A 13,759-nucleotide genomic window follows, 5' to 3' on the forward strand; every position below is an offset into this window, starting at 1 on the left:
AAATGTCAAGATCTAAAAGAGGAAGAAATTGAGGCTGATGGTCCTTGAGAAGACAGGTCAGTTATACCAGGAATGGGATACCCTTTTAGATAAAAGTGTATAAATATTCATATGTGCTGTATGATAACAGCTTTAAGGGAAATCCTCCTAGAAATTACCCACCCTAAAGTGTCATTTGGAAAAAAAATTATAAGATTATGGTTCTCCTAGCACACAGCCAATCATTATATGATCTACATAAACTAAATTATAAAGCCTAAATATTGTGTAATATAATGGGATGTTGAAATGTATTGTGATAAGTATAAAGAGAAAGGTCAGATCTATTCAGTAGAAAATTGGCTGGAAAGAACTTTTACTTTTTTCTCTTAAATTATCATAGGACAAGGTAGACCCTTAAAAATAGGTTAGATAATGATGACCATGGCTCTGGCTCTCAAGGAGCTTGAAATATATTCAGAGAGATGAGTAAGTAAGCAGGCAACTACAATTCATTGTATAAAGTGCTATGATCGTGGTAAGAGCAGGTTTCTACTAAATCATGTAAAAGGGGCACCTAATACCTGACTAAGGTAGGATCATTACTTCCTATGATATGAATCCTCAAGCACTTAGCATAGTGCTGAGCATATGATGAGCATTTAAATATTTGGTGAATTGAAACATACCTGATTTTTTTTTTTTTGAAGTATGAATCTGGACTTAATTTTTGCTTAAAACAATGTCTTTAAACTTTATATCAAAATGTTTTTCTTTATAAATACTTTCGATGTTATTATAGTAATTTCAATGACTATAAATTAATCGCTATCTACAGCAAACTCTAGAATGTAACTGCAAGAACACAGGAAAGAGTTTGTACTTTAGGAAGAGCTATGTCCCACAGTGTTGGACACATAATAAATGTTTAAAAGTAATTACTTCATTTTTAAAGCTTTAGAATTAATTTAGTAATTTCTCTACCCACACCACCAACCTCTTTAAAGGAATTTCTTATTCTTACTTATTAAGATTAACTAGCGTTCCCGTTGCAGGAAAAATCCTGCAATAGGGTTTCCTGCTGCATTCTACCCCGCCCCGCCTCCGGTCCTCCCTTGTCCCCCGGCCCGCCTTCTCCGCCAGCCCGCCCCGCTCTCCTTCCTTCTCCCCCGGCCCCGCCTCCGCTCCTCCCTTCTCCTCCTCCCCCCCCCCCCCCGCTTGCTTGCTTCTCCCCAGCTTTGTTCCCTTCAGCATCCCTTGGCTTCTTTCTATGCTGTCTTGATATGCAAATTAGCCGCCATCTTTGTTGGGGTAATTTGCATACTCTTCCTGATTGGTTGGTGGGCGTGGCTTGGCTGGTGGGCGTGGCTTGGGCATAGCGAAGGTGCGGTCAATTTGCATATTTGTCTATTATTAGGTAGGATTCTGATGATAAGAGAGAACATGCAAAGTATGGTTTTGTGCAGTAATAAATACGTATTAACCAGTGGGAACTTTCAACAGGTAAATGAAAGTCATATCTTTGGCAAATCTGAAGAAAAATGGCTCACAATCCTTATGTGTATACTAGTGACACACATGATTGGAATCAGAACTGATACATATGAAAAATTAAAGATCAATGCTAAATTCTTTGGTAGTGACTATAAATATGAGTTCATTGATTGATTCAATAAAGTTTATGAGTACAGTACACTAAGGGCTAGAGATATAGAAATTAAAACATATAGTCTGGGGAATAAGGCAGGAAAACACAATTATGGTATAGTGTGATTCAGTGCTATAATAGAAATAGGTATAAAGTACTGTTGGTACAGAGAAAGGAAAAATTGATATGGATTGGGTTAGTCATATTGGATTATGACTATAGGCAAAGTGATATCATTTTGTTGTGACTGTGTCTTACTTAGTACCTGTTGTATTTTCAGGAACTTGTATAGTATTTTTCAATTTTGTGAAATGAGATTATAACCCACCCAAGGCTATTTGTAAGTCATTTACTTGTTGAACATGCCAGTAGCTCCTCAAATTATAGTATAATTTCTCATTATACTATAGTGTACCAATTATAAACTATATTCAAAGCCAGCTAGATTTAATTCAGTGAGCAAATAAGATATCTATTTGGTCTACTATTTATTATGTTATGCAGATCTAACTAGTAGGAATAGTTAATATGCTTTACACATACAGATTATAAAATTTCTCTTAAATATTAACTAGTTTTGCCCTGGCTGGTGTGGCTCACTTGGTTGAGAATCCTCCCATGCACCAAAAGATCACCGGTTTGATTCCGGGTCAGGGCACACGCCCGGCTTGTGGGCACAATCCCCAGGGGGTGTGCAGGAGGCAGCCCATTGATGTTTCTCTCCCATATTGATGTTTCCCTCTCTTCCAATCTCTCTAAAATCAATAGAAACATATTATAAATAAATATTAACTAGTTTTGATCAATTTATCAGTCTTTTTTCTTTTGTTATTTCTTATTAAGGGTCTACTGTATTTGCTGGTAACAGACCAGGGGTTTCTTACTGAAGAAAAAGTTGTTTGGGAAAGCCTTCACAATGTTGATGGTGATGGAAATTTCTGTGACTCAGATTTTCATCTGCGGCCTCCTTCAGATCCTGAAACTGTATACAGAGGACAACAAGATCAGATAGATCAGGTAAATTTGTTTATTTCTTCATATTATTTAAAATGTTTATTCCTTTCAAATACGAATTTAGTTATCTAAAACTTTTTAAAAATATATATTTTATTGATTTTTTACAGAGAGGAAGGGAGAGAGATAGTTAGAAACATCGATGAGAGAGAAACATCGATCAGTTGCCTCCTGCACACCCCCCACTGGGGATGTGCCCTTGACCAGAATCGAACCTGGGACCTTTTAGTCCGCAGGCCAACGCTCTATCCACTGAGCCAAACCGGTTTCGGCAAGTTATCCAAAATTTTTGAACTAAAGATTTATTCATTAATATACTTATGTAATTTTTCTGACACTTACAAAATAGATAGGTTGTCATATGCATATTAATTGTACAGTTTGGTTCAGAAGGCCAGATCATATAGAACTGTGATGGTTATGGTAAAGAGTTTGAATTTTATTTAAATTGTGGTAGGGAAGATATGCCAGGTATATCATGGAAGTGACATGAACTACTTCATCTTTTTAAAAGGTTGCGAGGTGGAGAATACAGAGGAAAGACACAGGTATAAGTAGAGACTAGTAGTCCAAGCAAGAGATGATAGAGATGAAGAGACAAGTACATCTTTGGGATATATTTTGGCTAATTAGAAAACATAGGAAAGAGGGAGTCTTGAAGATAGTATGCACTGGATAAAGTGTAGGTGAGTATTCTAAGCCTTAGAGTCCAAGTTAAGGAGGAGTAGATTAGTGAGTAGAATTCCCATTTAGAACTGAGACAGATAAGATTTTTAAAAAATTGATTTGAGAGAGAGGGGAAGAGAAAGGGATAAAAACATTGATGAGAGAGGAACATTGAACAGCTGACTCCTGCATAACCCCTCCTGGGGATGTGCCCTGACTGATAATTGAACCATGACTTCCTGGTTCATAGGTGATGCTCAACCACTGAGCCACACTGGCCACACAGGGGCAACATTTTTAAGCTTTCTCTAATGCCTTCTATACTTCTAGAAAGAATTTCTAAAAAACATTTAGAATAATAGTAGCATCACTGAAATAAGTTAATATTCCCAAGCAGAAGCACTTTTTAAAATTAATTTCTTTATTGATTAAGGTGTCACATATTTGTCCTTATCCCCCCATTCCCATCCCACACCCCTCCCCACGCATGCCCCCACCCCCCTGTTGACCTTAACCACTGGTTAGGCTCATATGCATGCACACAAGTCCTTGGGTTGATCTCTCCCCTTTACCACCACCCTCCCCTACCCTCCCTCTTAGGCCTGACAGTCTGATCCATGCCTCCTTGTTTCTGGATCTGTTCTTGTTCATCAGTCTATGTTGTTCATTATTTCCCCTAGGTGAGTGAGATCATGTGCTATTAGAAATACACTTATAAGAACCGAAAATGAGACAGGCAATAATGGTTATGCTGACAGGCAAATGAATCAGTCTGTAGTGAGTTTCTTTCTGGGCCAACAGTTCTTTTGAGACCCAATTTCAATGTCAGACAGTTCCTTATGTGTACATGTCAGCAATGACATTTCAGTTCTGGATGGTAGCACTTTTTTTTTTTTAATTGATTTCAGAGAGGAAGGGAGACGGGAGAGAGAGATAGAAACATCAATGATGAGAGAGAATCATTGATTGGCTGCCTCCTGCACGTCCCCTACTGGGGATTGAGCCCGCATCCTGGGCCTGGGCGGTGACGAATCGAACCTGGGCCCCTTCAGTCCGCAGGCTGACGCCGTATCCAATGAGCCAAACCAGCTAGGGCCCAAGCAGAAGCACTTAGATAACTTTTGTTTTTATATTTAACCTCTGGTATGTTTTTTAAAAAGCCATTCTTCGTTTTGTAGATATAACCTCTATATTTACACTCATTAGTTCTTGGGTAATGTCTCATAGCTAAAGATCGTTATAATTTCATTTCTTAGGACTATCTTATGGCATTATCTCTACAACAAGAACAGCAGAGCCAAGAGATCAATTGGGAACAAGCACCTGAAGGAATCAGTGATTTGGAACTTGCAAAGAAACTCCAAGAAGAAGAGGACAGACGGGCTTCTCAATATTACCAGGAGCAGGAACAAGCAGCAGCAGCAGCAGCAGCAGCTGCTGCTGCTGCTGCCTCTACTACTTCTGCTTCTACCCAGGCTCAGGTAAAAACCAGTGTTCTTATTCTTAAACATAATGATCACTTTAACAATAAAAAAATTTGTGCTGAGATAAACATTTTAATAATTTGTGCTGAGATAAACAATATAAATTATATATTGACTCTTTAATTATGTAAGCATTTTAGCACCTCTTAGGTTTTATAACATTATCATGTTTTTGTGGTTATCTTAATACTTTTCTCATTTTTCTGAAATTATTTTTCGTAAGGTTCTGATGACAAGAGTTTTCAAATTTATTTTTCAAAGTTACTAATAGCTGCATAGAATATAGGCCAATTTAAATAGTCTTTTCTGTCAGTCGGAGGGCAGTGTGAGGTACTACTGGAAGAATGTAGACTCCAGAGTCAGATGTGGATTTGCATTTCCTACAACACCTTGGACCAAGCCATCTGCCTCTTCGCCTCATTTTCCCTCTCTGTAAAATAGAAGATAGTACTTAACTCTTAGGTTTGTGGTTAAGAACAACTAAACCCAGTGTCTGGAATGTACTACGTATCCAACCAAGATTAGCACTTTCCCACTTTTTACTCTTCCCAGTTGAATGTTTTATGCACTGTAAATGTGACTGTGTTAAATCTCAGTTTCTATATGCTCAATCTCATTGCATTAAATGGGGGGGAAATCCCCCTTTTTATGTTTAACTGTACAATGCCAGAACTATAAGAAAGAGAGATGTCCTTTAAGTGCTGATGAAGATTTAAATATAGAGGTCTCCATTAAAATAAGTATAACATATCTATTTCTAGCTCAAATATTGACTACCCCAAGCTAAAAAGTTAAAACCTACCATTTATGATTAGCTTTTCATTAAAAATTTTTTCGCCCTAGCCAGTTTGGCTCAGTGGATAGAGTGTTGGCCTGCAGAACAAAGGGTTCCAGGTGTGATTCTGGTCAAGGGCATGTACCTTGGTTGCAGGCTCCTCCCTAGCCCAGGCCCTGCAGGAGGCAACCAATCGATGTGTTCCTCTCACATCAATGTTTCTCTCTGTCTTTCCCTCTCTCTTCCCCTAGAAAATCAGTGGGAAAATATCCTTGGGTGAAGATTTTAATTTTTTTTTCTTTTTCTCTTATTTCACTGAATATACTTATTTCACACTCTCAGTTTTCAATATTTTTTTTCCTTTTAAAATCTGTTTATTATGGTAGTTAATGGGGTCTTAGAGAACTATTGTAGTTTACCAAATGGTGTCACTTTCTTTTTTTCTTTTTTTTAATATATTTTATTGATTTTTTACAGAGAGGAAGGGAGAGGGATAGAGAGTCAGAAACATCAATGAGAGAGAAACATCGATCATCTGCCTCCTGCACACCTCCTACTGGGGATGTGCCCACAACCAAGGTACATGCCCTTGACCAGAATCGAACCTGGGACCCTTCAGTCTGCAGGCTGACGCTCTATCCACTGAGCCAAACCGGTTAGGGCCCAAATGGTGTCACTTTCATTAACATTCTCTAAACTTCAACATAAATATTTATTGAATTTGAGACTTCAGGCAACATAATCTTACTTGACGTTATTTATTGTTTGAAATTTCTATTTACTTAGAATAATTTATATCTATCCAGAATGGTAGAGGCAACTACTCAGATACCATATAACATAACAAGGGTATATGCCAGTAGCTTCTTTTTTCATCAATGAGTTCTTTCACTCTTGTGGTTTTTCTTTCTAGATAACTGTGATTAAGCATAGTTAAGAAAGTTGAGGTAATTTCTTCCTGTTTGTTTTTCCTAAAGCAAAGCCAGCCAGCACAAGCCTCTCCAACAAGTGGAAGACAATCTGGAAATAGTGAACGTAAACGAAAGGAACCTCGAGAAAAAGATAAAGAAAAAGAAAAGGAAAAAAATAGCTGTGTTATTTTGTAACAAGTGTTGGATTCTATTGAAACCATCTATATGTCTTGAGAAACAAAACCACAGGAGGAAAGGAAGAAAAACCGATAAATACCGTCTGTGCCTGATTTCCCAATGGATTTTGTTCTTGTTTTTCAGGGGAAAGGTTGTTACTTAACTATGATCAAACTTTTTCAAGTCACACAGTACACTATTTATGAGCTGGAGTTTCCTGTTACAGTTGGAAATGCTGTGTGTTGTCATTCATGAAAAATAATGCACTTGTAGCCAAATAAGCAAATCACAGCAACTTTTGTGTCATAGTGACATTCATAACTCATATCAGTTAGTAAGCTATTTTATCTTCTGTTCTAACAATGAATGGAGGTAATTGATTTTGTCTGATTCCTTCCTGAAAACTAAATATTAGCACAATAGTTTCTGAAATTAATTTTTACAATATTAAATTATGATCTAATCCACAAGAAACCAGGGGTTTAATATAGGGATTTAAAAGGAAAAAAAGACAAAAAAATAACAGGAATAAAAAATCCTTAATTGTATATTGGACTAGTTCAGCCCTTGAACAGCTTTACCTTTCTTTAGGAATGTACATTTTAGATATTATCATAAGAACTGATCATGGAGCTCGGATTTAATTAGATAGAAAAAATAAAGACTTGTATTTTTTTTCCAGTAGCAAAAAATTACATAATACTAATACTCATATTCTATCAAAACCAGATATTATGACTTTGTAGTGTTGTGAAATTTTGAGGAATTTTGAAATCTTTAATATAGGTAACTTGGACCACAGCTACTATTTACTGGCAGTGTAATAAGTGAGAGTAAGAAGGAAACCACAGTGGATGCTGGACTTTGTAAATATGAGGATGTAGAAAAGCAAGTAGTTCAGTGTCTACCTTTTTCTAGAATTACCTTGAACCTTAAATTTTAAATCATGTTTATTTGCTAGAAAATTAAGTATACTTATTAAAACCAACAAAAAAGCACATTTCTGAAGGGAAATTAGATTATAACCTCTGAGTCTAGTAAAAAGCAGTAGTAGAAATCTGTTGGAGAAATTTATATAAAAGCAATCAGATTTTTTTAACTTATGGGAACCAAATAAACCTATAACATCTTGTAGTGTTTGTAGGATTCAGAAAGAATATTTATTGAACTTTATCATGAGGCAACACATGTATTTCTGTATTTCTAGATATAGTTTGGAAAACTATCCTTAACAGTCACTTTTATATGCTTTGTATTTAAAAGTTTGTTTTAGTCATTTTTGAAATGACTATTGCTGCTGCAAGTAGTTACATGATTTACATTCTAAGCCTCAGTAAGTTTGTTTAAGAGCATCAATCTAACCTGAGCATCCACTTGGAGAATGTTTTTTGTGGTCTGGGTGACAATAGACTACAAAAAAAAATGTGGTCTAGATTGCTTAAGCTATGTCCTTAACATTCTCCATGATCCAAGAGGATTAGTCTACATGTAAAAAAGTAAAGTCTTATTTATGGAAGGAATTATTCTAAGGGAAAAATCCAGGGTCAAGCTATATCTTTTATGTCTTGTGTATTGCATGTCTGTTGATGTTATACCATTTGTTATTCCTTCAGATTTCCTATGCTAGCATGATAATCATCAGAAAACCTGTTTGGGGTATAAAACTTCAATATAAAATATTTTGTGAGTCTCTTGATAATAACCCAGAATATGTGTAGGTTAGTAAAGTAACCAAATGTACTGCAGAATTCTCTGTTGGCTCAAACAAGTTGACCTTAGTCCAGGTTTACTCTTTTTTTTTTTTTTAATATATTTTTATTGATTTCAGAGAGGAAGGGAGAAGGATAGAAACATCAATGATGAGAAAGAATCATTGATCGGCTGCCTCCTGCAAGCCCCACACTGGAGATCGAGCCTGCAAACTGGGCATGTGCCCTTGACTCGGGACCGAAATTGGGACCCTTCAGTCCACAGGCCAATGCTCCATTCACTGAGCCAAACCAGCTAGGGCCAAGTTTACTCTTGTCATTCTGGTTGAAGGAGGAAACTAAAACTTCAGAGTTTGTTTTTCCCCAGATAGTAGTGATAGTGCAGTATATAAGAAAGAAAGGAAAAACACAAAATAAATCCTGAGAAATTTCACAAGGCATATTTGAGGCATATTTGCCCATAATTATATTTACTATTTATTACCCTTGAAAAATTTACGTGTAGAAGTTATTCTTCTGTTGTTTGCTACTGTGTACTTAATTTGTTCAAAAGATAATACTGCCATTCTCCATTCCCTCTGGAAGAAAAAAAAGACTCACTGAAAAGCAGCAGTGCTATCAGATAAGTAGATTCAATGTATACGTATAAGAATTAATTTAAAAATGTAATGTGTTTGTTAATTCAGCCTTTTTCTATGTAATATTTCCAAGTCAGATTTTCTTACATTCCTGGAATGTTTGATATACCAAGAATAATAATGATAAAATGTTTGCTTTGATCACTGTGGGGGGAAAATTAAATGTTCAATTCTATTAAAACAAACAAACTTCTCAGAGATACTGGTTTCCCATCCTTGAAGGTTATAAAGAATTTAGAGCTATTGTGTCTTTATTTTCTTATATTTTGCTCAAGGCAACAAATTATACTCAGATATTTCATTGCTGGTTTGGGTATATCGGAATTTGGTAGTGATATATTAAAGTCTTTCCTTCACAGTATTTTGCAATACTTGAAAATTGTTACATGTATGCTGCCTGCAGTAGTTAGAACGCAAACATTTTTGCTTTTAATATTTATAGGCTAAATTAGGGGCACATTTCCATCAACCAGTCAACATTACAGCTAGCTAAAGAGGCACATGAATGAATGATATAATCACTGGGCTTTCTCGTACTTTTAAAACATGTTCCTAAGGTTAGTGAGCAATCTTTATTAACAATATGAATTTTCTTCATATCTAATTCCATTGACTCAACAGTGCTATGATGCACAATAGGTTTTTGACATTTAACAGTACTTAACTGTGTATTCTAAAGCAAGGATCCATGACTTCTATTAGATTCTCAAAGGAATCTAGGTATTTTTCCTCAAATTTAAGAGGTAACATTTTAAGACACACTAAGCAGTTTGCGGCAGCTAAAATTGGCAGTGACTGCTTCCTATAATATGCTGGCCCACTGTGCTTAGGTAAAGTGACTTCTATGTTTCAAGGTGTCATGTTATTAGTTAAATGAGGCATTTAAGATGTTTTTAATTTTTCCTTGTGCTTTTTTACCTTAGTTTAATTAAGCAAGTTAGTGTCAGAGGTTAGTGACTGAACTCAACATTAACCATTTTGTACTTGCACAAAAACTTATTTTGTTTTTAATGAATCACCACTTCAGTTCACTAAGAGACAGAAGATCTTGAGAGGAAAGGATTAGAAGTCCAATATATATTTAAGGAACAAATTATTGTCCCTATATTAATGTAGGAAGATAAAGCAGAAAAATCGAGGCAAGAATTTCCAGAACTTTCCTCAAACAATCTCATTTATTTTAAAAAATTTTTAAAGCAAACTTTCCTAGACAATATACCAGTTATTTTAAAACGATGGAAATCTATGGGCTTTACCTATCACACAATACTTGAGCATACAACTTAAACTATCATTGTAAACTACTTAAGTTTGATAAAATAAAGTGGAGGCATTAAAGATAGTATTTAAGTTATATTTTAAGGAACTGGAAATGTGGAATTCTGAATCATTTTATGTCTAACAACCTGGCTTTTATCTTGCCCTGGTAAAACTTCCTGTGCCTCAGTTTACTCTAAACATGTAAATAATGCTTACTTTTTAGTGCTTTGCACTCCTGAATAAAGGGCATAGTATAAGCACAAAGTATCACTTAAATAATCAAATATCACACACCTTTTGTTCTTGGATGTGCAGTGACAATATTTTTTAAGCCAGTTTTTTAATGCTGTCAAAATTTGTAGAATTACCTTGTCTTTACATATGGCATCATCTCTTCTCAAAATGTATTTTACAGTTGCTTTTGTGTTCAGTGGGCTATAGAGTCCCAATCAAGAGTATTTGGGGAGAATAAAAAGCATTAAATTTTTATTTTTCCCAATATCTTTCATATGTTTAAATATTTAGATTCTCTGCTTTTTCCTCCATGGAACAAAGTACAGTGGTAGTAGGTTACCAATACCATATATGTAAACTTTATTGCATGGATGGAATTCATTTAGATCTCTCAAATATTGTCATTTGGGGGGCTATTTAAATTACTTGTTTTTTTAGTATAAAATGTTATTTGATAATGTGCGGTTAAATTCTATTTAGAAAGTGACTGAAAATGGTAAAGGAATTCATCAGAATCAGAGTTCTTAGGTTCTCTGTAATTGGTGTCATTTTTTTTTTTTACTGATGTCCAGCACTGCTGAAGCTATTGAGAAAACATGAAGAATTGAGGTTATTCTTCTCGGGAGACACTATAAAACAAAGTAAAATTTAAAATAGACGGCTTCCTGGACAAAACAGATTGCTAAATAGAGATAATGGAGTCTGACAAATTGCAGGACCCTGGTAAACTTAACTTTAAAGACCGATCTAGATTTTAAATCATGCATATATCTTACTTAATCCTCATGGGTTTTATTTTGTTTTAATCCTTATGTTTCTGCTGTTAAGAAATTAGAGTTTAATAAATTGATATGCATATATTTTTATATAGAGGGTTCTAGTTTCTAATTTCACTTCTATCTCAAAAGTATTAAACTCAAAAACAGGGTAAAAGTCTTCAACTACTGCCACAAGTTCAGTTTCATACTATTGTTCTAAGAAAGGAGGAAATTTGACTTATCTGCCTATAACATGTGTTGTTTTTTTAGGACGTGGTACTATTCCAAATAAGGTGTTGAAATACCATGGCAAAAAACACAAAACCTAAGCTTTAAACCACAGTAGATTAAAGAACAAAGAATTGTATTATTTTTTTAAAAAAAAGTATTTCGTCAGATATTAATTCTAAGAATTTCTTCAAATCATATAGTAATTTGTCACCAATACCTTTGAAAACTTTATATTCATCCTCCCTGTAATAGCCTGCTTTGAGAGGAAGGAATGCCTCTTGGATTAGAAAATGCACAAAGCAAAATTATGAAGGCGATCCTGGCTTTAGTAGGTACAGTTTTAAATAGGAAGTCAGGAAACTAAATTATCCACTTAAATTCCCAAATCAGAAACCTATCAAAATGAACATTATAGCAAATGCCCAACCGAGCATTTCTGACTAATGCGATGTATTTTAAGACTAAAATTGACAATCTTTGAAGAGATGTCCCGTGTGTCTCCCAATTTTGTCAGTTTTTATTGTTCCTTTTTATACCTTCATTCTACGAAATAATCATTTTTCCAGGGTACGTAGGCTATCTAAGTTTTACAGATTTTTAAAGATGAGGATTTGAAAAGCTTCCAATGTTTTTTTGTTAAAAGGCTCTATCTTCCTCAACAAAATGACAACTCTTGTTTTCAGATCTGCACATCAGAGGTAAGACAATGTGATAGAAGTTGGATATATGATAGCTACACAACAGTCAGCAAAAGGGATAACCTTCACTTGGGAAGCTTCAGAGGAATCCTGAAAGTTAATTTCCTAAAGTTAGTGCATGCAAGTCTTTCTCCGTGACTTGTGCAGAATAATTGAATTGTGGCACAGATTTGGGGGAATAGCAAGTGAAATGGTATAAAGATTGCAGAGAAAGTGATCTTGAAATATAGCAAGAAGAAGAAACCAGTCTTTTCCCTTCTACTTTACTGTGGGACTATTCAGGTCAAGAAGTTGCTATGACAGAGATCAAGAGTGGCCAATTGAAACAGTTCTTAAAGAGTTTAAATAGACTATGTATGATGCCTATTTTTTCCTCCTTTCTTTTACTGTCTTAATGCCCTTATTACTTCTAAAATAATTCATCTGTTTTGCTTTATGACCAGCTTTAAACCCATTTAAGAATAATAGCCACCCTAGAGCTGATAGGAAAGAGCATTGAAATACATTCTAATTATGCTAAAACTATTTAATTCTAAAAATTGTGTCTTAAGTTTTAAAAGTTTCACTTGGAGGAAATTTCTAGAAAAGGCATATTGAACATCGATGGGAAAGTATAAAATATTTCTCATAGGATTATTCAGTATTATTCAACATGTAATTTCATGTTCGTTGCTGTACCACAAAGATGGTGTCATTCTTGGATTAAAATGTTGGATTTCTTGTTAATATGCTTAAAATTGTAACCAGTGATAACACCATTAGCATTTTTTATTATAGATTATATTTTATTTCAATAAACTTTGATATTTAGACCAGTCTTTCTGCTATGTATATTCATCTCATTAAGTTGTGTGTTTTTTTAATCCTCACTCAATGCTATGTTTTTTAAATTGACTTTGAGAGAGAGGAAGGGAGAGAGAGAGACAGAAACATTGAAGTGAGAGAAACATGGATCAGTTGCCTCCATAAGCACTCCAACTGAGGATCAAACCTACAACCTAGTTATATACCCTGACGGGGAATCAAACTCACAACCTTTTGGTGTACAGGATAGTGCTCCAACCAACTGAGTCACTCAGCCAGGGCTCATTAAGCTACTTATAAATTTAAGATGACTGGGGAAGTGGGGAATTGACATATTGATTCAAATTTATGTTAGAATACTTGGACCAATTCTTGATAAAGACAGTTCCCCCCATCCCAGGCAGTGAATAATGAAACAATTAACTGTAGACCATATAGTTAATTACCTGACCCCAGTGGTAGATTTGTTTGTTATATCTGATACTTCTCTTGGAGGACTTAAGTTAGAAAGAGCTGAGAATGGATCAATTTCTCTTTATACCAAGCCAACCGTAATGTAAAGTTTTTGTACAACAACTTAATGTCCAAACCAGCTAATACCTGATATTTCTCTGTGAAAGCTTTTGTAGACTCCCCAGCCCTCTAAGCAGAATTATTCATTCCATATAGTGTTTTGCTGAACTCCCCTAATTTTGCACTTAAGCTAGACTGTGAGCCTTTTAAGGACACAGATCATGTCTTATTAATCTTGGCACATTACATAATCATTGGTA

At 35.1% G+C, this 13,759-nt stretch overlaps 1 protein-coding gene across 2 annotated transcripts in view; it reads left to right on the forward strand.

Annotated features, from left to right (window-relative positions):
• The window catches only part of MINDY2 (MINDY lysine 48 deubiquitinase 2), a 65,527-nt gene extending 52,536 nt beyond the window's left edge, over positions 1–12,991 (forward strand). The window contains exons 7-9 of one of the 2 annotated variants that reach the window (XM_079769369.1): positions 2,471–2,644; positions 4,564–4,788; positions 6,044–6,509. In XM_079769369.1, coding sequence (XP_079625495.1) covers positions 2,471–2,644; positions 4,564–4,788; positions 6,044–6,226 — 582 coding nt within the window. In that variant the 3' untranslated portion in view covers positions 6,227–6,509. Of the gene's footprint in view, positions 1–2,470; positions 2,645–4,563; positions 4,789–6,043; positions 6,510–6,543 lie in introns of those variants that run through there. The other variant, XM_079769370.1, reaches the window with a different exon arrangement.
• The last annotated feature ends 768 nt before the right edge of the window (positions 12,992–13,759 follow it).

Source organism: Cnephaeus nilssonii (genome assembly GCF_951640355.1).
Source record: "Cnephaeus nilssonii genome assembly, chromosome: 4".
Taxonomy (NCBI): Eukaryota; Metazoa; Chordata; class Mammalia; order Chiroptera; family Vespertilionidae; genus Cnephaeus; species Cnephaeus nilssonii.